The sequence below is a fragment of the Balaenoptera physalus genome (assembly GCF_965194825.1).
Source record: "Balaenoptera physalus genome assembly, chromosome: 16".
Lineage (NCBI taxonomy): Eukaryota > Metazoa > Chordata > Mammalia > Artiodactyla > Balaenopteridae > Balaenoptera > Balaenoptera physalus.
Genome location: NC_138898.1, coordinates 73,291,799 through 73,315,804, shown reverse-complemented (window position 1 = coordinate 73,315,804; position 24,006 = coordinate 73,291,799). Strand labels below are relative to the sequence as shown.

The 24,006-nt window shown below is 46.7% G+C and overlaps 2 protein-coding genes and 1 long non-coding RNA gene across 9 annotated transcripts in view; 2 read left to right on the top strand and 1 right to left on the bottom strand.

The window, feature by feature from the left end:
• ARHGAP17 (Rho GTPase activating protein 17) overlaps positions 1-7,076 on the top strand; it is a 92,058-nt gene extending 84,982 nt beyond the window's left edge. For 3 of the 6 annotated variants that reach the window (XM_082430980.1, XM_082430983.1, XM_082430985.1), the window contains one exon: positions 6,177-7,076. In XM_082430980.1, the coding sequence (XP_082287106.1) occupies positions 6,177-6,307 (131 nt within the window). In that variant the 3' untranslated portion in view covers positions 6,308-7,076. Of the gene's footprint in view, positions 1-96; positions 145-1,924; positions 1,974-6,176 lie in introns of all 6 variants that reach the window. The other 3 variants (XM_082430981.1, XM_082430984.1, XM_082430982.1) reach the window with 2 other exon arrangements.
• The window catches only part of LOC309645687, a 702,435-nt gene that overhangs the window by 319,229 nt on the left and 359,200 nt on the right, over positions 1-24,006 (top strand). The gene's annotated exons all lie outside the window — the stretch shown is intronic.
• SLC5A11 (solute carrier family 5 member 11) overlaps positions 13,511-24,006 on the bottom strand; it is a 55,400-nt gene continuing 44,904 nt past the window's right edge. For both annotated transcript variants that reach the window (XM_082431042.1, XM_082431043.1), the window contains 6 exons: positions 18,718-18,825; positions 18,229-18,379; positions 16,472-16,640; positions 15,859-16,074; positions 15,009-15,177; positions 13,511-13,817 (listed from right to left, as the gene is read on the bottom strand). In XM_082431042.1, coding sequence (XP_082287168.1) covers positions 13,612-13,817; positions 15,009-15,177; positions 15,859-16,074; positions 16,472-16,640; positions 18,229-18,379; positions 18,718-18,825 — 1,019 coding nt within the window. In that variant the 3' untranslated portion in view covers positions 13,511-13,611. The remainder of the gene's footprint in view (positions 13,818-15,008; positions 15,178-15,858; positions 16,075-16,471; positions 16,641-18,228; positions 18,380-18,717; positions 18,826-24,006) is intronic.

Below are 24,006 nucleotides of genomic sequence, written 5' to 3'. Positions count from 1 at the left end.
GTGTGTTATAAATTGTTAACTTTTTTCTGATGACACTTCAGCTTTTATGTTTAAAAAGACAAAGCCACATTGGTTTGTTTGTTTGTTTCCCAATAGATGCCCTTCCTAGTGCCCTCACAGGTGGGGAAGGTTTCCAGGACTAAGGTCTGTAACCACCCCAAGCAGCTTCCTGCAGCTCCAAATGCTCCTGCTTAGCGGTGTTTTGCATACGTGCTTTTGACTTTGTGCTCAGGAGCAGCCATCTGACCCCCTGCCATCCATTCTCTAGACATCACTTTTGTTTTTATCAGAAGCAATTTGAGCTGCAATGCTTCAAATTCAAGAGGTAGATGTCAGTAGATTGCGAGCCCGATTTCAAGCCGCTCAGATAAGATACTAAGAAATGTCTCCTTTCTTTTTGGTAAGCCTTTCACAAGCATTCTGCTCTTTTCAGCGTGATTTCCCTGTCATTGATTGGCTCATCAGCATCCAACCAAAGAGGTCTCGGGTGCAGTTAGCACGGAAAATTGCGTCCCTTGTGTCTTGAGCTTTAATTTTTAATTTTATCTCGTAAGTGCAAGTTAACTGCATGGAGCTTCTTAATTTGGTGTTTGAATTTCTCAGGACCCCCGCCCCCCCCCCAAAAAAAAATCTTCCTCCAAAGATCCCACACTAAATTTCTTTGCATTCTGGCATGCTTATATTTTGCTTTCTTAAACCATATGAGCTTTTTGAAAGGTACTGTGAGGCTCATCTGAATTTTGCCTTTAGGTCCACACTTAGACGGAATAAGGCTCTCGTTACTGCTCTAATCAGCTGATCTGAGCCTTAAGCCTTCAGTGGACTACTTAGCCAGCGTTTTCACATCTTTGGTCTGAGGAAGACTTTCTGTAGATACCAGAAGGGGAAAACAAGAATGCGATCATTACAACACAGAGGAGGGCACAGAGGCGTGATTCCGCCTTCCTGACTCCTAGGTGATGAACCCAAAAGTCTGTGGTTGCCCAGTTGGGTGTGAAAATCACAGAGTGAAATGACTAAACCCTAATTAAGGCTGAGCCTTTTAACACTTCAGTACTTGTGACATATCAGAATTTTATTCCCAGATCTTCCCTTGTATTTAGATGAAAGACTACAGACCAGAATTATGTCTGTTCTTTAATACCATTTTTACCTGGGGTGTATTTATTAAAGAAGCTTATTTTATTGATCTGCTATAACACTGCAGTGCTCTGTACTTTGACAATTGTCAGATAAGTGAAATTTGATATTATAAATACTTTTCCTTAGGATATTATCTAAATATTTTAAAACCAATCTGCACTTCGAATTCTCCTAACTCAAGAAATTACAGGTCACCACCATTATCTTTGTATTACAGAATTAATTTTTTATTTCTTAAAATCCCCTGGATTGCCATTAGGTGTACACAAAAGGCCAGCATTTAGAATTTATACATATGCTCGTGTTGTTCATGCTGCTATTAACCGATCTTGGATAGAGCCATTGGGTATTTCAAGAAGAAAAAAATGTAACTTCCCTAGACAGGTAGTCCTTTACTATGACATCATGTTTTCACTTGGAAAACTCTAGACAGACAAATTCCTGAAAACAGGTTATTCATTTAGAGCATTTCATCTTAAAAACTGAATTAAGGCCTGGGGATTAAGATAAACTCTTGGGGGCGATTACTGCTGCTAAACAGGTTTGACACCCAATTTGTGGCAGCTCAGCACCAGCACCAGAGAAAGGAGGGATTCTGCTGTCATTTTGAATCTCTTCCTAATTTGTTACTCTAGAAAGCAGTAGGAAAAAGAAAGAAAGAAAGTAAAAGAAAGCAGTAGGATTTTAGCTTTGCAAGGAAAAGAGTTTACATCTTGCTGTTTTTAAAGTAATAGATTTTAGCCAAGAGTGTTCTAATTTAACATTTTATTAAATAATTTAGATGTATGACCTGCCATATTCAGTAGGAACTGAAATTGGAATATTTAATGGTAAGGAAAAGGCACCTGATTGGCCAAAGCATTTTTGCTACTTGATGATCATATTTGTGCACTAATGCCTGATATTAACCGGTCACTCTAACCCTGCCTGCTTGCACCCCTACTAATAGTGCATGTGCTAAAGGAGGCTGGCTTTGTTCATGCTTGCTGCCAAGTACTCTGAATACTAAGCGTGTTCACGGACATGCAACACGTCATCACCAGGCTGGGCTTGTTACCTCTTTAACTTCCAGTCTTTTCTGTACTGGGCAGGCTTGAGGGGTAGTGGAAAGAGCACACACTAGAATCAGACAAGCCTGAATTAAAATTTCAGCTCACTCTGTGTAACAATGGCACCGCACAACCTGGTTGATCTGTAAAATGGTGACATTTGTGAGAATAACTTTCAAAGGGACTACAGTAGATAAAATAAGAAAAGCATCGTACGGTTCTCAATATACAGGGGGTCTAAGTAAATGGTAGCTATTTATTATCATTTTTATGGAGAAAAAAAAAGATAATACAGAGTTAGGTATTAGATTCGTATGTCACCATTTTAAAAACTCATGCCGGGACACAGACGCAGGAGGTCTGGAGCCCAGGCATCCGTATTTTGATCCTGATGTGCCACTTGGTGGTGGGTTAAAAAGACAGTGCTCTGGAGTAGAAGATGTTCTTAATTTAGTGAGCCTGAGATTAATTTAGTGAGTCATTTGTCCACTGTACGGTGGTAGAACGAGTCACAATAGTAGTCATCAGACACTTGGCACTTTGTTGGTTCTCACAGCCTTTGCTTTTTAAAATTAAACTCCTTTTATATCATGAAAGTAATGCATTTTTAAAAAATAAATATGATACTAAAACAAATTGGGGAATTAGAAACAATAAGAAATCACCCTTCCATAATTGAAAAAGTCCACTATTCATATTTTATTTTTTCCTTCTAGTTTTTTTTTTTTTTCTAAAAGGCAAGGGGATGCACAGTCATAATTATTTGGCATGTACAGATTTTGATTTTGCGGTTTTATTTTACCTTACATCACATGCTCTTTCCCATGTTATAATGTAGTTTTTCAATGACTGCATAATATTTCATTAAGCAGATGTATTATTGCTCATAGTTGGGTATTTAAGTGGCTTCTGCTTCTACTTGCACTTTATTTTTAATAAGTAGATGTCAGAATCATGTCAAGATAAACATCCAGTGAGACTGGAACAGGATCTCTCCTTTGACTGAAATAATAAAAAGTTGACTCAGTGTCTCAGAGACGAGTAAGCCTCTCACAGCCCTAGAAAACTGATGAGGACTGCAGGGAAGTCATTCCCTCAGACTGTAGTTTAGAGGAGGATTTAATGATCAGGAGGGGGCTGATTCACCCTGCAGCCGTACCTGAAATGTTTGATTTCAACGATGTATTTGGATCTGTTACCTGTCAAAGTGGCTATCAGAATAACCTTGGCCTTTCTGAAGGGGAGGTTTACAACCTAAAGCACATATTCAAAATTGTCGAAGTGACAAACTTTCTAGGACCATACTCTAAATTGTAGAATGCCAGTTCCCACCCTTGGAGGGTCCACTCCTGGATAAAGATGCTCAAAAAAGGAAGGAACCAGGATACATTAGTCAGAGCCGCAGAGCAGTGGTGAATCACATGGCATTCTGCCTGTGAGCGGAGGCTGTGACCTGGGCCTCTTGCTCTGCTTTCTGGTTTGTGTTTTTTTTTTTTCTTTTTTAATCTAATATCTTTCATATGAACTTAGCTCCAAGCAATATGCTCAAAGACCAGCCCTTTTTGGAATGCATATAATGAAAAATGATGCCTTGTGTAAATCTATAGCCAGAAAGTTTTTTTCTAAGTATGTAAGTAATGTGGGTTCATCATAGATAGCTAGAGAAATTCAGAAAAGTACAAATCCAGAAATTATTTATTTGTGAAGTAAAAAAAAAAAGAAAAAAGGAGAAGAAGAAAGATAGCAAGTTTGTCCTCCGAAAAGGGTCTGTGGCTGATAGGTGTTAAGTCTGCATGTAAATATAGATATTAATAAGTAGAAATCTAACTAGTATGTACACTCCCTTTGCATCATGCATGTCAGTTCCATGGTTCCTTGTAAAGTCTTTGGGCCAAGAAGAGACACTGGCTGATTGTATCATCTGTCTTGTTGAGTTAGGATAATGGTAAAGGGGTTGAATTTACAGTGGATTTCTTGTATCAGTGTTGTCTTCAAGACATGGCTACTTCTTTACATGAGGCTATCGGAAAAGAGGATTGGAAAGATGGTTGGTCTAGACTCTTTGGAAAGATGATTGGATGACTTTTTATCTATCCATCTTCCATCCATCTAGCCAGACAGACAGACAGAGAACCACAACATTTATTGAACGTCTGCTATTAACCAGTCACTGTTCTGGGCACTAGGGACACACCGTAAGCAAGACAGACACGGTCCCTGCCCTCATTGACTTTCATTCTGCTGAGGACAAATCTGAGACAGCCTGTATTCTGTGCACATAGACCACCCTTGACTGTACCATTAGACAGTGCAATTCAGCACCATTCAGTTGGTTTTACAATTATAAGACCTGAATTGTCTGAAATGACATCCAGCACCTGAACTCTTTGACACCTTGGCACCTTCATAAATCTCGACGTTTCTCTGGGTTGTGGTGCGTAGGAAACCTCGAGGGATGGGCCTTCCAACCCAGGAGTCACTGAGAGTAAAGGGACGCCCCAGGAAGTAAGTGGATCTCGCAGCTCAGAGCTGTGGGCACGTGTCGGCTCAGGAACCAGTCTCCAAGCAGTGAGCCTCCCAGCGTGCACCTGCATTTGCCAGCTCTGTCTGTGTGGGGGAGGAGCAAGTAAAACAGAAGTACTGCCGAAAGCAGCTCCCAGCGAGGGCAGACACGGTGTAACTGCACCACAGCAAGTACAGAAAAGCAACTTTTAAGCGTAACAGAGAAACCCCAGCACACCCACCTCCCACTCTCTCTCCCTCCCCGCTCCCTACATGACTAGCTCTAACCTGGCAAAGTGAAACTACCACAAATCTGAACGTCTCCCTTCTCTCTTCCACCAGCCCTAAAATCCCTGACAAGGCTCATCGTTTGCTAGAACGCACATCCACCAGAGAAACAAATTCTTCAAGACAGAAGGGCCTGCCTCCCCCACTTGGCTGTAGGCGTCATTAAGTCTGTGTCTGGCTTGTTCACTGGTGTGTCCTCACAGGTAGAATGTGGGAGGTGCCCAGGAAGCATTTGTTTATGAATGACGGAATCTGAGGCTCGCCGGCTCACTAGGAAGAGGGCTGTGATGGGTTAAGGTGTCTTGTGAGCATGGGAGCGAGGGATGATGGCTCGAGGACCGTGTATTTACTGTCTTGCTGAAGGAGTTCCAGCCAACATAATAAGACATGAAAAAGGAATTGGAGGTATATAAGTATCGGGTTGGCCAAAAAGTTCGTTTGGGTTTTTCCACGTTAACAGAAGAGCCCGAACGAACTTTTGGGCCAGCCCAATATTAGAAATAGATGAGAACATTAATATTTGTAGGAGACTTGATGCCCCACTTCAGTGATTGCAGCCAGGGGCGATTGTTCCCCCCTCCCACCCCAGGGACATTTGGCAGCGTCTGGAGACATCTTTAGTTGTCACACTGTGGGAAAGAGAGCTGTGTGCCATCGGCATCTAGTGGGTTGAGGGCAGAGCTGCTACTAAACATCCTCCAGTGCACAGGACAGCCCCACAGCCCGGAGTGATCCGGCCCCAAATGTCACCAGTGCCGAGGTTGAGGGCATAGCATTAATAACAGGAGGACACTCACCAACCTCGGAGGAGGGAACTTTTCCCAGTGAAGCTCAGCTATTCCTGCAGCCCAGATGTTGTCAGGAGATTTCAATGAATGTGTTAGAGACATTGGTAGGAATCAGGTTTCCTCTCCTCAGTCACAGCAAGCAAATCCTTTCCAGGGTTGCATCTCTGAGGTCTGCCGTGTGCTCACAGAAAGGACCACCAGAGCCAGGAGGTGGGGCTGTGCCACGTGGCTGGCTGCCCCTGGGGTGTCAAAGGCTTGACTCAACTTCTCAGGGCTGATGGTGCCTCTAGTTAAGGGCGTGTGCGTGCATGGGCTGACTCTCAGACCTTCCAGCTTCTCCTCTCCTCGGGTGGCCTCTTGGGTGTTACCACGCATTGATACCGTGTCTCCTCGTGTTTTTGTCCAGACGCCAATTCTAGGGTTTCAGAACCGCTTCGCAGCATCTTTCCTGAAATGCATTCAGACTCAGCCAGCAAAGACCTGCCCGGCCGCATTCTGTTGGATATGGACAATGATACAGAAAGTACCGCCCTGTGAAGAAAGCCACCCCCTGCCCTTGACCCCTTCCAGCCTGGCGAGTGGAGCAGGGGCAGGCAGGCGTTAATCTTCGCAGACCAAACAGCGAGAAGCTTTCAGTGGAGGGAGAAAGAAGGCCTCACCATGCAGGACATGGCCTTCCCACAGCCTGAGGAGAGAGCCGAGGCTGACACTTAAAGCTGAATGACCTGTGTCTTGAAGAAGTTGGCTTTCTTTACATGGGAAAGAATCATGCCAAAAAAAAAAAAAAAAAAAAAAATTTTTTTTTAAAGAAAGAAAGAAAAAAGAAATACCTGCAGTGGAAAGAGTATCATTGCCGAGGCATGTGTAGGAAGCTTTTGTCACTGCTGTTAATGCAGGCAGCGCCATCAGCAATTTGGGATGAATACAAAGCAATGCGTTAACTATCTATTTAATAAAGTACATCCATAATGCAAGTCACCTGCTTCCTGCTACTTGGACTTTCGTTCTTATATATCACAAGGGAGGTTCCTCTCCTTCGGACGTGCTACGGAATCATTTTGTATGAAGTATGGTCTGTGTCTCCCCGACCCCCTCAGAACCACAAGCATTGGTGGTGACTGCTGGATCCGTCACCTCAGCAAACTGGATTGCCTTGGCCTTGTTGGATTGCCAGAATGTAGACGGAAATGTACTGTTCTTTTTTTTTTTTTTTTTAAACAATGTAATTGCTACTTGATAAGGACCGAACATTATTCTAGTTTCATGTTTAATTTGAATTAAATATATTCTGTGGTTTATATGAAAACTTCATCATTCTTAGAGGCAAAGCTGTGGATTGTGTGTGCATGTTGTCACTTAACTACGTAGAATTGTGGATGGGACATCTGGGGGTCTAGTTGTGAATGTAGAAGTTTGAAAGAGTGGCGAGCAAGGTCGCAGCAGTGAGACCAGCCACCAGGTGACCCAGAGACTGCCCGGACTGGCTGTCTCTTAGCAAATGTTCCATGGGCTGAGCTCTTCTTTTGCTCTCACCAGTCCTGACAGCCTTTCTTGTCCGGAGACACTTGTCTTGTCTAGAGACACTTAGACCCTTGGAGGCCAACTCACAGTACTCAGCCCCACAGGCCTAGGGCAGGAGTCAGAGCCATTACGTTCCAGGGGAATATCCTTTTCCAGTGACTGGAAGACACTTCCTTCCCAGGATTGAAATACTTGGGAAGAGTGGGTGGGGAATTGGAGCAAAGCGAGGCCGATGGGCTGGATGGCTGTTGTGACGATAGCCCCTCCCCGTGGCCCAGATTTGGCGTCATCTTTTGGAACACATGCTGCCATGTTGGCTGCCCTGAGCGGCTCCACTGATAGAACTGCTCACCAGGTGCATCCGTGACCCGACCCTCGCTCAGAAGCCCCTGGACACCTCCTTCCCCTATGAATTGACTTTAGTTTAACTTGAAAAGGGCAGTCGCTTTTTCCTCTTAACTCAAAGTTTCCTGTGCCCCAAAGTACTCCCTGCACTTATTAATTACATTGAAAATACGTACCTGTAGACCCATTTTCCCCGGTATCTTAAATTTGTGTTTGCTGAAGGCTTACTCTTTACTTCCTCATACACCATCCCTGTTCTTTTTTTTTTTTTTTTTTTTTAATGAATTTATTTATTTATTTATTTTTGGCTGTGTTGGGTCTTCGTTGCTGCGCGCGGGCTTTCTCTAGTTGCGGCGAGCGGGGGCTACTCTTCTTTGCGGTGCGCGGGCTTCTCATTGTGGTGGTTTCTCTTGTTGTGGAGCACGGGCTCTAGGCGAGTGGGCTTCAGTAGTTGTGGTGCGTGGGCTCAGTAGTTGTGGCTCTTGGGCCCTTGAGCACAGGCTCAGTAGTTGTGGCTCACGGGCTTAGTTGCTCCGCGGCATATGGGATCTTCCCGGACCAGGGCTCGAACCCATGTCCCCTGCATTGGCAGGTGGATTCTTAACCACTGCACCACCAGGGAAGTCCCCATCCCTGTTCTTTTTCTCTGCTCCCCCTCCCCACTGCCCTTAGCTCTAGAACAAACCGTATAGAGAAAGCAAAGGTCTCGATGTATGTTGCTCATAAGCGTTGACCCCTTCTTCAAGGAGCCCAGCTGTCCACAGTCAGGCATCTCTGCAGACCTTGGAGATGCTTCCTCCAGGATACCTGAGCTCACACTCAGGAGGGAGCTGGGACGCAGTGCTTGCCGAGGAGACGGCACTGGTGCCTGGGGACACGGAAGGGCTGTAATGAACAAAATGATTCTGAAATACAGCAAACCCTACCCTCATTATTTTAAGAACAGTGTTCCATTTTCACTCTCCTATTGTTTGTAGCAATATCCCCGCCTCAACAGCTCCAATCTAAAGAAAAAGGAAACCTCCTTGCCCCTGTACGTGTGTCAGTGGCTGCTCTCCATCTTCTTGGATGGGTGAGTCATAGTGTGGGACGTCAGCTGTAATTGCACCACGGCGGAAGCACCTGCAAGATGCTGCAGAGATGTGATCACCCCTGCCGGGGGAGGCGCCACGTCGCTGTCACCTCACCCTGGCACTACACGCGGGAGACGGGTAGACAGCTCTGTAATCTAATTTTTAAAATTTACTTATGTATTTATTTTTGCCTCGCAGCTTGCGGGATCTTAGTTCCCCGACCAGGGATAGAACCCGGGCCCCCCCTCAGTGGAAGTGGAGTCCTAACCACTGGACCGCCAGGGATTTCCCGAGAAGTCTGTAATCTAAACCCACGTGGCCATCCCTGACCATCCAGGAAGGTGCTGGCCTCTAGGAAGAGGCTGCTGGTATCTGCCCCTTCAGATTGCTTCCTTCCCTTCTCCATAGAACAGTTTCTCCTGGAAGCTTCAGTCCTGTGTACTCAGGCCTCTGTTCCTGCTCCCCAACCCACAGCTACACCAGGGTTGGGGACATGTGCCTCTCACCACACACCCCTTGCAAGCAACACCCATCTAGCCTGATCTTGATCCAGCACTTCGGAGACTGCAGGGGGTCGGGGCATCCCCCTGGCTGCCTTGATCGTGCTGGGCCATACCCTGTGGATTCCCAAGCGTTCAGATGCAATTGGAATGACTGAATCCCTGGACCTCCTTGATGGCCTTGGTTCCCTTGGGGACCCTTGTCCCACTCCTGCGGCTCCAGCTCCCAGTGCTGTCCTGAGCCCAGTGAGCCCCATAAGTGCTCTTACTTGAAAGTCTTAAGACAAACCCTCTTTTTAGGTTCTCTACCTGTGGTCTGTTCCCACCCTTCTGCCACCTGCACCGTGAGCCTGGTGCTGTGTAACCATATTCCGGAGCCTTCGCCCTCTTCTCACAGATGCCACTCTACCATCTCTTTACTCCAGGGTCTCAAGTGGGCTCTGTGCCTCATAGTCTAGAGGTCTTGCGCCAGACTGGGCAGCACCCCACTGACAGATATTTCTAGACCAATGGCTTCCACTTTTCTAATATCGTAGTGATGGAGCTGAGGATAAAGAAAGATCTGCTGGCATAGTGAAGCCACTGGCTCCAACGCAACCAAAAGGCAAAAAGTGGTCATGGAAATTCCCTGGTGGCCCAGTGGTTAGGACTCGGAGCTCTCACTGCCAGGACCCGGGTTCAATCCCTGGTCAGGGAACTATAATCCCACAAGCCATGTGCTGCAGCCAAAAAAAAAAAACGCAAACACGTTTATTATCTCATAGTTTCTGGGGGTCAGGAGTCCAGGCAAAGCTTACCTGGGTCCTCTCCCTGGGTCTCACAAGGCTGCAGTCAAGGGTCAGCCAGGGCTGGGGTCTCGTCTGGAGGTCCAATTGGGGAAGGACCCACTCCTAAGCTCCCTCAGGATGTTGTCAGAAGTCATGTGCTTATGCTTGTAGGGCCACAAGGTCTGAGGCCCAGGGCTTCTTGCTGGCCATCACTGAGGGGTTGCCCTCAGCTCCTAGAGGCTGCCTGCAGTTCCTAGTCACGTGGGCTTCCCTGGGGAGGCCGCTACTTCAGCAAGCCAGCAAGGACAGCCCCTAGAGTGAGTTTGCTAGCAAGACAGCGTCTACATGCTGTGATACAATTACAGATGACATCTCATCACCTGTGCCGTATTGTATTGGTTAGAAGTCAGTCGCAGGTTCTGTCCACACTCAAGGGGAGGGGATTATACAAGGGCACGAACATCACTGAGGGTCACCTTGGGGTCTATCTGCCACACACATCGAAATGTCATTACAAATGACACGTCAGGGTATACCTGAGCCAAATATATTTTTGGAAGAACCAAAACAATTCATCAGGGTTCTGTTTTTACCCTCTATATTTGTATTTGAATTCAGTTTTCATACACATCAATAAATTATATCTGATGACCAAAATTTCTTTTTCACATCATTTCATGGTAGAAACAGCATTCTTCCTTTCATGCAAGGATGCCTAGAATTGAAGCCATGGCTTCTAAATAATTCTATGTCTCCTCCAGGGGAATACTGGCCTAGACCCTGGGGAACCAACCTGAACCATACAAATGTGGCCTCGGCCCCCAGGAAGCTTGCAAACAAATACCCAGGAAGCAGATAGAGACTGCGGAGTGGGGGAGCCGTGGACGCATGTGGGAGGAAGGCCCATCCTGGTGGAGAAAGGAGGGGGGAGGTGGGCCCTCCAGATGCTAGGAATGGCTTGTGAGGTGAGCGACAGCATGGAATTAGAGGGGGAAGCAGGCAACGGGCAAGGAATGAGGCTGGTGAGGGAAGCAGGGGCTGGAGTGTGAAGATCCTAGTAACTCATGTTTGGAGTCGTCAAGGGGAGCTGCAGACACAGGAGGGGAGTGACTGTCGGATTCGTACTTTAGGTCCTCGTGGCTGCGAGGCAGAAAATGGACTGAAGCGGGGACAAGACTAGCAGCAGGACACCCCGGAGAGAGGAGCCGGTGGGGCCCCGATAAGGTAGAGGCAGTGGGCCGATGAACACAAGATTAGGGAGACAGAGTCAGCATGATCTGGTGACTGATTGTGGGCCTTTCCCAAAGGTGAGAGCGGGTCCTATGGGCAGCCCTAGAGACCATCGTCTGTGGTCAAGGAGGGTTTGGAAGTTGCACAGTTTCCAAAGGGCAGAGGATGGGTGATGGATCGGCCATTCAGTCACCTCCACGAGCTCAGACCTCAAGGACTGACTTGAAGCAGGAATAGTGGGTGTTCCTGGGCAGGGGTGGGCAGCCAGGCCAGGGAGGGGGTGTGGCTGGAGGATATGAGACAAGGAGCCAGACATCTGTGTCCTGAAGGTCATCCCTTCATCCATTCACCAGGCTGTGCAAGACATCAGTGTAAGCGATGCCTTCTGCCCTCGTGGAACTTTCTCTCTAGTTGGGAAGATGCTTAAGCAATCAATAATAAAGTGTGATACCTGCTTTGAAGATGCATGTCATAGTGGGTGTGGGATGACCGGGGAAGCCTTCCTGGAAGAAGTGATGTTTAAGCAGTGACTAGAATAAGAGGTAGCCAGGAGAGGAAGGGGGGGATCGTTTAGGCAGAGGGAAGAGCAGAAGCAAAGACCTACTTACTGGATATTTATGGGGCCCACTGGGTGTCAGCCACTGTGTTAGGCCCACAGGTGGGACAGCATGAGTGTGGTCTGACCCTAGACTGTGAAGGGAGAGCAATCAGAGTCGAAGCTGAAAAGAGGCCTGGCTGTCAGGGGTCTGGAAATTCCCATCCAGGTGTGTGGACTTGATCCTGGGAGCAAGCAGAGGGGTGGCTTGATCAGATTTGCTCTCTCTGCCTGGAGCTGGAGAATGTGCAAGATCAGAGGCAGGAAGGCCAATCGGGACACTGGTGGCAGCGATCCAGGGGAGAGATGGCAGTGGCCGGAGCTACCACAGTGACAACTCCCACCAAAACGCACTTCTGACCCCAACCTGCGGCAGCAGAGGTCTCGGCATGGCAGGGGGCTGGGGGGGAGGCTTGGCTGAGGGGCAATTTGGGGAAGCCTTCTGGGCCTCCCACTCCCCTCCTTTCCCTTGAGAGGGTCACTCAGCCTCCCCTTGAGCCCACTTGCCCCAGACAGCAGCTCAGCCTCTTGCGGAGCCAGTTACAGGGTCTGGATAGCAGCCACGTTAGCAAACAGCTCTCCATAGAGGCCCTTTCCTGGGAGGGCCAAGCAGCCTTCGTCCAACCCACAGCTGTCATCTGGATCCGTGTGGAGAAGCCAGGCCTCCGACTAGGATAGGTGTCGAGCTAATGCCTTTACCTTTGGACAGGGCTGGTCCAGGTGTTGAGGGCATCGAGTAGGAGCTCAAAAGATGTCATGAGTGACTGGATGAGCCAATGACCCTCAGCCCCAGGGCTTCCTGTCCATGCTCCTGGGAAACTGGGCTTCCTGGAGAAACTACTCATTCTCCAGTTGCTAAGCCAGTGAGTGGTTCTAACCCATCCCGCCCCCCAGCCCCCTTAATCCCAGGACTAGGGTACTATGTCATGGCCCTGGGCCACCCCATAGTTGGTCTCAGGGCTAACTCTGTTGGCTGCCCCTGCCCTTAGCTGTGCATGTGGCACACACAGCCCCTACAGGTCATCCCACCAGACCCCACCAGGGCCCAGAATAGAGTCCTTAGGATGCCTGACTCTCCACAGAACAGGGGTGGCTGTTCTTCAGGTCAAAAGCCCTATTACCCCTCGTCCAGTAACGATTTATTGTGGAGTTGCCCATCCTGGCTACTTGTTTTAGGGAAGCATCATTGTGGAGAATCAAGCAAAGAAACACAGGCTAAGGCAGAACTTGGGACGTGCACACAATTCCCTGATTTTTTCATGGCACAAGATTCCAGGGCACCAACTCAGGTCTATTTCCCAGAGATCATAGTGAGGGGCAAGTTTCACAATGAGAAAGCCTTTGGGCACCAACTATTCCTTCACCCAAAGCCAGCAACAGTGAAAGGCAGGAGATAGAATGCAGGTCCCATTCCCTGTGCTTGGAAGGTGAGCTGGAGAGAGTTCAAGTGCTAACAGTCAACCCAGGGGATGTGACTACCGGGGGTGGGGGGGGGGGGGGCGGGTGGGCATCTCTTCGCTTGTCCAACCCTTTGAATTTGGCTATTGATGTTGCATCATGATGGACAGGAAGAGTGAATAACTGGCCTTCTAAGACAAAGAAGACTTTATGCCTCTCTCTTTTTCCAGCTTCTAGCCTTCATTCCCTTTTAAGAAGAACAGGGCTAAATAAATGTCATGTTGAAAGTGGCCCATAAACACCTTTGAAGCCTGGTGGTAAACAAACAAAGCTTTATTATTTTTTTCCTTCATTAAAAAATTGGGGCATTGATAGCAGACTGAGATCTTGGACCCCTGGGTTCACCCCCATGTTAAGCAAAGTAGCCCCAGAGAAAGATGGCACAGCTGATGCAGATGATGAGATTGACGTCCAGAAGGGATTTCACCAAGGGGTTTTCATCCAGGGAAACTATGACGGGGTCTGCTCTGCTCGGCAGCTCCTCCTTGCCCTTGTTCTCCACCCCACAGAGCCACAAGAGGGCTTTCACCACTTTGGACTGCTTTTTGGTCATGTCACCTAAAAAGAACCCAGCAAATAAGGGTCATAAGGATGGGCTGTCTCTCCCAGGCAAGAGAGAAGAGAGACTGGGTGTGTCCCATGCACTGTGATAAATACTTTATGTTCATTTTCTGGAAGGTATTCATTAAGACTTTGATTCTGGAAGACTCTCTAGTTCTAGAAGATTGGTATTTTGAGACTTTTCACCATCTTCAGGTGCAGAATTTCAGATGAAAAGATAGAGACTCAGCCTAACTTGAGCAAAGCACACAGCTGGTTAGCAGAGGCAGAGGTGGGTTTAGGACCTGTTCTATCTGACTCCCTCCCTGTATCGCATCGCCTGCCAGGAGGCTGAAGAGAGACGCGCACTCTTGCAGGGAACTCTCTTTCCCCATTCAGAGCTGGGTCTGCAAAATCAGCTGCGGGTGGAGCCAGGCGGGTGACGTATGGGAGTCAGGTGAGCTGATTTTCTTATTAAACACGTCACCTCTACCAAGAAAGGTTCTCTCTCTCATCTTTCTTGAACCACATGGCCTTCTGGATCTATCCTTGAGTTTCCCACGGTAGGATGACATGGGTTCATATCCACAATTATTCTTTTTTTTAAAGCCATGTATGATGATTAATGACAACCACAGCCTTGGGTCATGGAGACAGTAGGGACTGGTGGGGACCCTAGCTAACTGTATATTCCAGGTCTAAGGAACAGCTGCTTTGCAGCTCCAGACAACTTTTGCCATGCAGACATATGGGCTCCATGTTGCCAGATATTCCAGTTTTTCAAGAGAAGATGGAAATCTGGAATTTTATGTGAAATCTCACAATTTTTAAATGTTAACTCACATTTTATTAAAAGAGTAGGTGAGCTAAAGCAAAATATGCCTGCAAGCTGCCAGTTTAAAACCAGTAATTTAGAGAATGCCAGCAGTACCCCAGCCTACCACATGGGGTTTTGTGAGGATCAAATGAACCATGTTTTAGTAGGCACTCAACAAACACTGGCTCTAATTTTCCACCTGAGGCACCTGTTGAAAGTTACTAACCCTTCCAGTGGCCAGAGAGTGAGGGAGGACCAGACCCTGGGAGTCAGGCGATGCTAAAATTCCAAGTGTGCCCATTTTCTGGCTTGTGATTTGGTAGAAAAATTTCCCCTTAATTATACGATGCTTCTTGAGGTTCCTACTGTAACTGAAGAGCGAGGCAACTCACAGCTGTGGGTTTTGGGCATGTTTTCTTGAACAATCTCGAACTGGATGTTGGTTCCGCTGGCCTCTGGTGTCCTGTTCTGAGAGAGGGTAAGAGGCGGGGGAGTTGCTGGTGGCACCTGTTCCTTCTGGACCATGGGGTCACGGCGAGTAAACCAGGTCAAGCGACTGACCTACAGAGCAGAGATGAACTGTGAGATGGGGGTGGGGTGGTGACGTTCATCCCTTTCTCCCACCGCCTTCCAACCCCAAGCTCAGCCTTCACATCTGAGTCTTTCCCAGTCTTACCCTCTCACTCCACCCTCCAACAAGCTTCAGCTCCCAGCACTCTTCAGAATCAATGGACATTTCCCCCACTCAGTCCCCCATCTTGCTTTGACAGCCCTAATTCTCCAGTGGGGATCTCACCCTTCCTCATTCTAGTCCCCAGAGCTTAACCCTAGCCCGTGGGTGTGGGGGGAACCCGGTGATCAGCATTCAGCTCATCCATTTCTCTGGCCACAGGGACTGAGTTGGTTCATGGGTGACCATGTGTCTTGAGCTGACTCCATCAACGGGCATGAGGAACTTCACTGGAAATGCTGGGACAAAAATGCTTATGCTTTTGCTTAATGAGAATAAGAGAGGATGTATCCCTAAAAGCTGCTGGGCCCACAAGGGGCCTGAGAACAGAAGGAGAGGTGAGAGATGAATTCTGATGGTCTTTTCAGTGTCCTGAAATCAAGTTCTTCCCAAGACCCAGCCCTGGACTTTTCAGCTTTTGGAACAATCAGTCCTCTTCACTGAAGTCAATTGGGTTTTCTGTCACTAGCAGTGAAAGGTCTCAGTGGATACAGTGTCAAACCCAAAAGTACCATCTCCTTGGAGGGCGGCTCTGTGAACCAGCTTACGGCGGACACAGTGATCAGGGTGACGGAGGACAGAATCATGGAGAAGTAGAGGTAGTGGACATCCTTTATCACAGCTGGCCGCTCATCTGGCTGGTCACACCGAGGCTGCACGTAAATGAAGTCCAGGACCAGCCTAACCAAGCCTAGGAGAAGGCCCAAGATGAGACCGAAGAAGGCACCCTGCGAATCAGAGCAAGGCCGTCTTAGACACGGGCAGGGCTGTGGCGCGGCCGGCACAGGCTTCCAGAAACCTCAGCAAGCTCCCTCAAGAGCGTGGCTTTCTAGTGATGGTCACAGCAGGGGTCAGTGATTCGAAAAGGGCTGGAGATACTTATCTGTTTATCTTTTACATATAATTAATCAATTACATATAATTCCCTGTTAATTCAGCTTCCCTGTTTAAGCACAAAATGCATCAAAATAGAACCCGCATTGCTTTTTTTCAAAAGCCAGGGAGCACCTTCCCTGTATCTTCCTCCACAGAACTCATCCTCCCTAATGACACCTGCCATCCTCATGTCCCTCTCCAGTCCCCTTCTCTCCCATCTGATGGGCTGAAGGGCTGATCCAGAGCTACCTTTTCGTTGGTCCGCTTCCAGAAACATCCCATGATGAAGACCACAGCCACGGGAGGCTGCAGGTAGGAGCTGATAGACTGGATGTAGATGAAGAGTTGGCCGCCCTGGCTGGCCTGGACCACAGGGATCCAGAGGATGGAGACCAATACCAGCAGCAACACAAACACCCTGGTGCCGGATGGAGAGAGACACCCCCCCATTAGTGTTTTATCTCCCCTGAACACTTCTCTCTCTTTTTTATAGCTTTTTGGAGGTAGAATTTATATACCGTAAGATTCACCCATTATAAGTGTGCAATCCAGTAACTTTTAGTAAATTTATAGAGTGGTGCAACCAACACCACAATCAAGTTTTAGAACTTCCATCACTCCGAAAAGTCCCCCCATGCCCATTTACAATTTATTCTTGTTCTCACCCTAAATAAGCACTTATGTACTTCTGTCTCTCTAGGTTTGCCTTTTCTGGATGTTTCAAATAAATGGTATCATACAATATGTGGTCTTTTGCAGTTGGCTTCTTTCACTTAGCATGTCTTAGCATGAGGTTGATCACATATCATGTATCAGTATTTCATTCCTTTTTATTGTTGAAAAATATTCCATTGAGTGGATACGCCATTGTGTACCATTGTTCACCCTTCACCCATCAGTGGACATTTGGATTGTTTCTACTTTTTGGCTATTGTAAAAAATGCTGCTATGAACATTTGTATACAAGTCTTTGTACAGCCAGATGGTTTTATTTCTAGGGATGCAATTGCTGGGTCACATGGTAAGTTTATACTTAGCTTTTTAAGAAAATACCAAACTGCTTTTGAACAGTTGAACCATTTTACATCCCCACATGCAATGCACTAGAGTTCCAACTTCTCTGCCTTCCTGTCTGCCTTTTTGATTATCGCCATTCTAGTGGGTGTGTAGTGGTATCCTGCAGGAACTCTCTAGACTACAATCTCGCTTTTTAGATTATTCTAGATTACAAGTCCTTTGTCAGATATGTGGCTTGCAAATATTTTCTCCCAATCTGTGGCTTGTCGTCTCATTTTCTTAATGGTGTCTTTTGAAGCAAAAAAGTTTTGGGTTTTGATGAAGTCTAATTTCTTTTTTTTTTTTTAATGGATTATGCTTTTGATGTCATACCTCTCCCTAACCCAAGGCTGAGACAGCCCTTAGGTACACCTTCTTGAGGGGCAGAGTCCCAAGATGCTTATTAGCATGTATTTTACATAAAATGTACATGCCACTCACTTCAGTCATTTTCATTCCCACCATTAGATATCAGGACTTTGCACAAGACTTGTTAGAGAAACCTTGCCCCCAACCCCCAGAACACCCTTCTCCCTTTTACCTGGCTAACTCCTGTTCACCCCTCAGGTCCCAGTCCAAGTTGGAGACTTTTCCTCTGACTCCCTAGGTCTCCTGGCTCCTCCATCATAACATTCACTGTGGTTATAACTACCTGTTTACTTATCCTTTTCTTCTTCTAGCTCCACAAAGGCAAAACCGAGTCTTTTCTTTTCACTGCTATATGCCCGGCACCTGGCACGTAGTAGGTGCTCACTGAATAGCTCTTGAAGGAATGAACGCCTTACTCATCCACGGAGCCCTGATGTACTTCACCTTTGCCATCAGAGGAGGCTGAGACAGCCTGGAGAAGTCGAAGGCTGGACTTGCCCTCTGGGTGGCTCAGCTTTCTCCTCCCTGGGTTATCTGGACTTTTCACACCCCTGCCTGGCCCCAACCCAGTAAGACTTTACCTGCCCACAATCATGAGCTCCTTCTCAGATGCCCGAGGCCGGAGATGATTCCAGAGGTCCATGGTGAAGATGGTGCTGGCACTGTTAAAGATGGAGGTGAGGGAGGACATGAGCGCCGCCACCATCACGGCCATCATGAGCCCGCGGAGCCCTGGGGACAGAAGGGAGGTCTTTGGGCCTCAGGCTTTTCCTGCCTTCACCGCTGACCCCATTTCCCAGGCCCATAGCCAGCTGGTCCCGAGAAGTTCAACTCGGAGGAGGCGGAACTCAGGGGTGGGAGCCGACAGGGGGGACTCAGAGGGGCGGATGGGGCAGAGCCCGCTGTGTAGCCAGGGCCGGAGCTTTATCTGGGGGCTTAGTTCCTCAGCCCAGAGCGCATTCTTTCCCACAGCCCTCCCATCTTGTCCCCCTCCTCAGATTAGAGCCCAGCCAACGTCCTCCTTTCTGGGTGCCCCGGGGGGACTCAACTGAGGGGTGAGGGACCATTACCTGTAGGCAGGAGTTCCAGCACAAGTTTGGGATACGCAATGTCAGAGCAGCCGGCGGGGTTGCTACAGACCTTCTGGCAGATTTCTGGGTCTGCACAAGCCACTTGGTCTATGGAGGAAACAAGCCCAGAGCTGAGCAGGCGGACCCTCAGAGCCCCAGGTTTGGCCAAAACACGGCCTGGCGCAGGCCAGCACCAGGAGACAGGGTTACTGTATATAAGTGTACAGTTCAATGAAATAAAAAGGAGCCTAGACTTGATAAACCACGGCCTTGTTACTTAACCATTCTGGGCCTCAGTTGCCGTCTATCTGCAAAACTGGGACAGTAACAGAACTCTACTTCATAAGATTATAGTGAGGATTGACTGAAATGATATACATTACACGCTCAGCACAGAGCCTGGGACACAGGAAGTGCTGAATACATTTCAGCTGTACTCTTGTAACCCAAAAAAGGCCGAGACACCTCACGGCCGGTCTCAGCACAGAGCCCTACATGGGGCTCCCTAAGCCCCCCAAAAGGACACAAGCAATTTACATCCTTACCTAAGTTCATCGGAAGTGCAAAGGAGAATGCCATCACTTGACACGTGGCAAATATTTTAAAAGCTCCTCTTTTCCCCATCTCCTTCTCAATAGTATACATAGTTCAACAGCTGTTCCTCATTTTAGACTCATAAGAACCCAACCAGGCTCTGAATTTCTCTCTCCTCCTCTTTCTCCATTTCTGTATCAATTCTTTTCTCTCCTGAACAGCATTTTGATTTTCTAGTGTAAATCCACCCAGACTTCCTGGCACCTCTAGTTCTTCATCTCTATCATGATGAACACATGCCAAGCTTAGAAGCATAGACCTCCTGCTTGGAAGACAGAAGAAGAGATTTGAAAATTATACGAGTGTGTGGTGCAGAGTAGACGCTCGATACATTTTTCTTGGGGAGAGACTAGCTATCTCATTATTAGTGTAATCTTTACAGAGGGGAAGGGACCTGGTTATAATTAGCCAGCAAGGTCATGTCGGAGACAGAACAGGTCTCTCCATCCAATCCAATCTTCCAGAAGAGGAAGGCCAAGAGAATGTAGGTTGTTTCAGTGGTATGGCACGTGTGTCTGAATGATAGCTTTCTTATTACTTTCTGTCTTCCTCAGCTCCGCATATCTGAGCTGAGCCACGCTCCTCACCGCCAGCTCAATGCCAACACAACACCACTTACCCCCGCTGGACCACTTATAAATCCTCAAGTCAGGACTTCCCTGGTGGCACAGTGGTTAAGAATCCGCCTGCCAATACAGGGGACACGGGTTCGATCCCTGGTCCGGGAAGATCCCACATGCCGTGGAGCAACTAAGCCTGTGCGCCACAACTACTGAGCCTGCGCTCTAGAGTCTGTGAGCCACAACTACTGAAGCCCACACTCCTAGAGCCCGTGCTCTGCAATAAGAAAAGCCACTGCAATGAGAAGCCTGCACACCAAAACGAAGAGTAGCCCCCGCTCGCTGCAACTAGAAAAAGCCTGCGTGCAGCAATGAAGACCCAACGTAGCCAAAAATAAATACATTTTAAAATAATTTTTAAAACTAAATAAATAAGTAAATCCTCAAGTCTCTTTGGCCTGTTGCATCTAGGAATAATTCCCATAAATAACTCCTAGACCCTCCCTCTGCTCAATCCAAAGGCCTCTGTCCTTCTTCCTCATTCTGATGAGTAACGCTGCCTTCCGTCCCACCTTCTATGGCAAGTGGGAACTACCTCGAGCCTCAGTTTAGGGGTGGGCTTGGAGCCCTTCACTGCCCACACCCATCTCCTCCCCGGTTCTGATGCAGTATCAATGTCATGATGATCATGTAGCTGAGGCCTCAAATTCACAAGTGGCCTCAAATAGAGATGTTTGACAGTATCTCCAGATGAGGTGGTATGTCTAGTCTTTATATTTTTGTATGTGTTAAAACTGTTAATTTAATAAATGTAAACATTTAAAGTACACCATAACTTTAAAATCTAATATTGTTGGGTTTTTTTAATTAAAAAAATTTTTTACTGCAGTATAGTTGTATAGTATACAAGTTTACAATGTTTCAGGTGTACAGCAAAGTGATTCATATATAAAGAGAATATATATATATATGTAAAAAGATATGTAACCCTGTGCTATATAGTAGGTCCTTGTTGTTTATTTTATATATAGTAGCGTGTATCTGTTAACCTCAAATCCCTAATTTATCCCTCCCCTAATATTACTGATTCTTTTTTTTTTTTGCCACACCATGTGGCTTGTGGGATCTTAGTTCCCCAAGCAGGGATCGAACCTGGGACCCCTGCAGTGGAAGCGTAGAGTCTTAACCACTGGACCACCAGGGAATTCCCGATCCTTCATTTGCTTTTTTAAGATAGCATAATACCTAAGAAATGGAAATCACCCCAGGCCCCTTCATCCATTAGGAAGCCCAAGGACTATCTGGTCTTTGTAAAGTTTCTCCACTCACTGTTATGTCTTCTCAAAGCTGGGACCCTTCCCTCCACTTACATCCTCCAATGGGAGAGGAAATGGGTGCTGTGGCCACAATTCATAATACGAGTAACAATTGCTATGGAATAAAAGTAGATGCCTCCAAAACTCTGATTCAGCCTTAGACAAAATTAAGACCGCAGACCAAAAATGATATTTGACAGGAAGTATTGAGAAGAAACAACCTCGTTGAGAAAAATGCTTTTGAGAGGTCAAAGTTCTTGGCTTGTTTATGACTTGTCTGCGGAAGTTTAGGAGAAGATTAGAAAATAGTTATATTCCTGTGGCCAGAACATGGTATGGAGCCTCCCAAGCGGGGCGAAGATCTTGTTTATGTTCAAGTCTTCTGGGTTTGGGCTCTTGTTGTCCAAAAGCTCCTCTCTTCAAGGGACACCAAGAAGGAACAAGACTCCCCCTGAAAGAATTCATTTAATGACCTAGTTTTTGTTTAACCTTCTAGGAATGCAACCTTCAACCACGAAACACGTGACAGACACAAAGTTTATAAAGCATGTTTAGGGCAGAAAATTGTGTTTGTTCATTCAGGCTAAAGAATATGTTCATCATAGGGAACTAGTTGGCTCAGCTAAGTTATAAATGAAACCAACAGCCTTGTAATTGTTAACCCACCATTCACTAATATCAGCTCACCTGTCTTGGGTGAATTAATCAACCATTTCATATATGGAGTGGACTCCCTTGTCAGATCCTATGATGCTTGAAATAAAGGATGGCCCTAGCAGAGTCCAATCCAAACACAGCACCAAACCTCCTTCTTCCAAATGCCAACATTCATGGAAGTTCACTATGACTCGGATGCGGCAAATAAACACTGTACATACACCTTCTCATGTAATCTTCACAACTCCGTGGGGAAGATATTGCTATTATACCCATTTCAGAGACAAGTAAACTGAGGCCCATAGAGACTAATAACATCCCCAAATCATAAAGCTAGTATCATGGATAGGATTCAAAACCTTAGCTTATTCCAAAGCTCAGGTGGAGATGATTGGCTTTGTAAACAGGAACATTTCTAGACTCTTGTGTTTCATTGTTTTGAGGGTTGTTTTGTTTCTTTCTTGGTTTCCACTAGAGTTCCTTTATAAGTGGGCGCTATTTCTTGGACGGACTAAGTGGAAGAGGATGTTGTCCAGGTTCAAGAGAGCTCAGGATCAGAGCATCCTTTTAGGCAGTGCTGGACCCATTTGAAGATTCAGCAGGTTGCTGATGGAGCTGAGATGGAGAGAAGAGTGGAAATGGGTAGGAACAGTGGCTTGGCCTGGCACCTGGCCCTTTAAACTAGGGCTTCTCAATCTTCTGCCGGGCACCACCCCCAGAGATTCAGATTTAAAAGGTCTTGGACGGGACCTGAAAGTTTGCATTTTTAACAAGTTCCAAGGCAACCCTGATGCTGCTAGACTGGGAACCACACTTTGAGAAGCTCTAGTCAAGACCTTCAAATACACCGCACCCACCTCACCATCTCCACCCTACCTCACTCTCTTAAATTCCTTTCACACTATTGCTAGTACCAAACGCTAGAGTGTTTTGATATCAATTTTCTCTTACTTTTTCACGAGTACCAGACTCATCTGTTACGTTATAAACTCCTTAGGCGCATGGAATGTGACATTATGTTTCACTTAACAACCATTATTGATTGGCTGACTGCTAAGAGTGAGGGTCAGGGTCTTGTTATCGATCATCCTGATACTGATCCAAAGCTTAAGATGTGATTTCCTGAGAGAGACAGTAGCATGATTAAGAGTCAGGTTTTGGAGGCAGATGCCCCTGGATTTAAATCTTGGCTTACCCAGCACTAGCCAAGTAACTTCCAGCAAGTCCCCTGACCTAGGAGTGATCTAGAGTCCTCTTTTTTCCTTAACAGCTTCATCCAATCCATCATTCATCTGGTTGGCTCCGCTCTAAATTATATTTTCAAACCATCCACATGAATAAACTGTTGCCTCTTCACAGAGGCCTTCCCTGGAAACCCTGTCATAGGAGCCCCTGCCCAGCCTTCCCTGTGATGTTTCCCTATGCATTTTCCTCACAGCACTTAGCACAGTCAATGAATAGCTCACTGACGTATTTTTGCCTCCTTCACCACTGAAGCGTAACCCCCCCAACAGCAGGGATACTGTATGTCTTGTTCCCTTATGGATCTCCAGGCTCTTCTAGAAAAAGGCCTGGCAGATAATTGGCTTTCAAAATATTTGTTGAATCCATGGAAGAATAATAAATGAGTGAATCAATTAATTTCTCTGAGCTTTAATTTCTTTCTTTCTTTTGGCCACGCAGATTGTTGGATCTTAGTTCCCCGACCAGAGACTGAACCCTCACCCTCGGCAGTGGAAGTGTGGAGTCCTAACCACTGGACCGCCAGGGAGTGCCCTGATTTCTTTATCTATAAATGAAAATAACAATAGTACCTATCTCATAAGGTCCTTTTGAGGAATCAATGAGATAAAACATGTATAGAATAATAAAAGTGAACACTTCTATAGTGTTTACCATGTGCCAGGAACTGTTTTAAGCCTTAGGAAATATTATCCCCATTTTACAAGTGAGGAAACAGAAGCACTTAACAGAAATTAAGTGATTTATTCAAGGTTCACAGGAGCCAGGTAGTGGCAGAGCCAAGATTCAGGCAAGGCATTTCAGATCAGTGTTCGTATTCATAACCGCCACACTCTACTGCAAAGCTCGTCACACAGGGACTGGCCCTTAGCGCAATGAATGTTGGCTGCTTTAAGCCACTTTCTTTGTTCATATGTTGC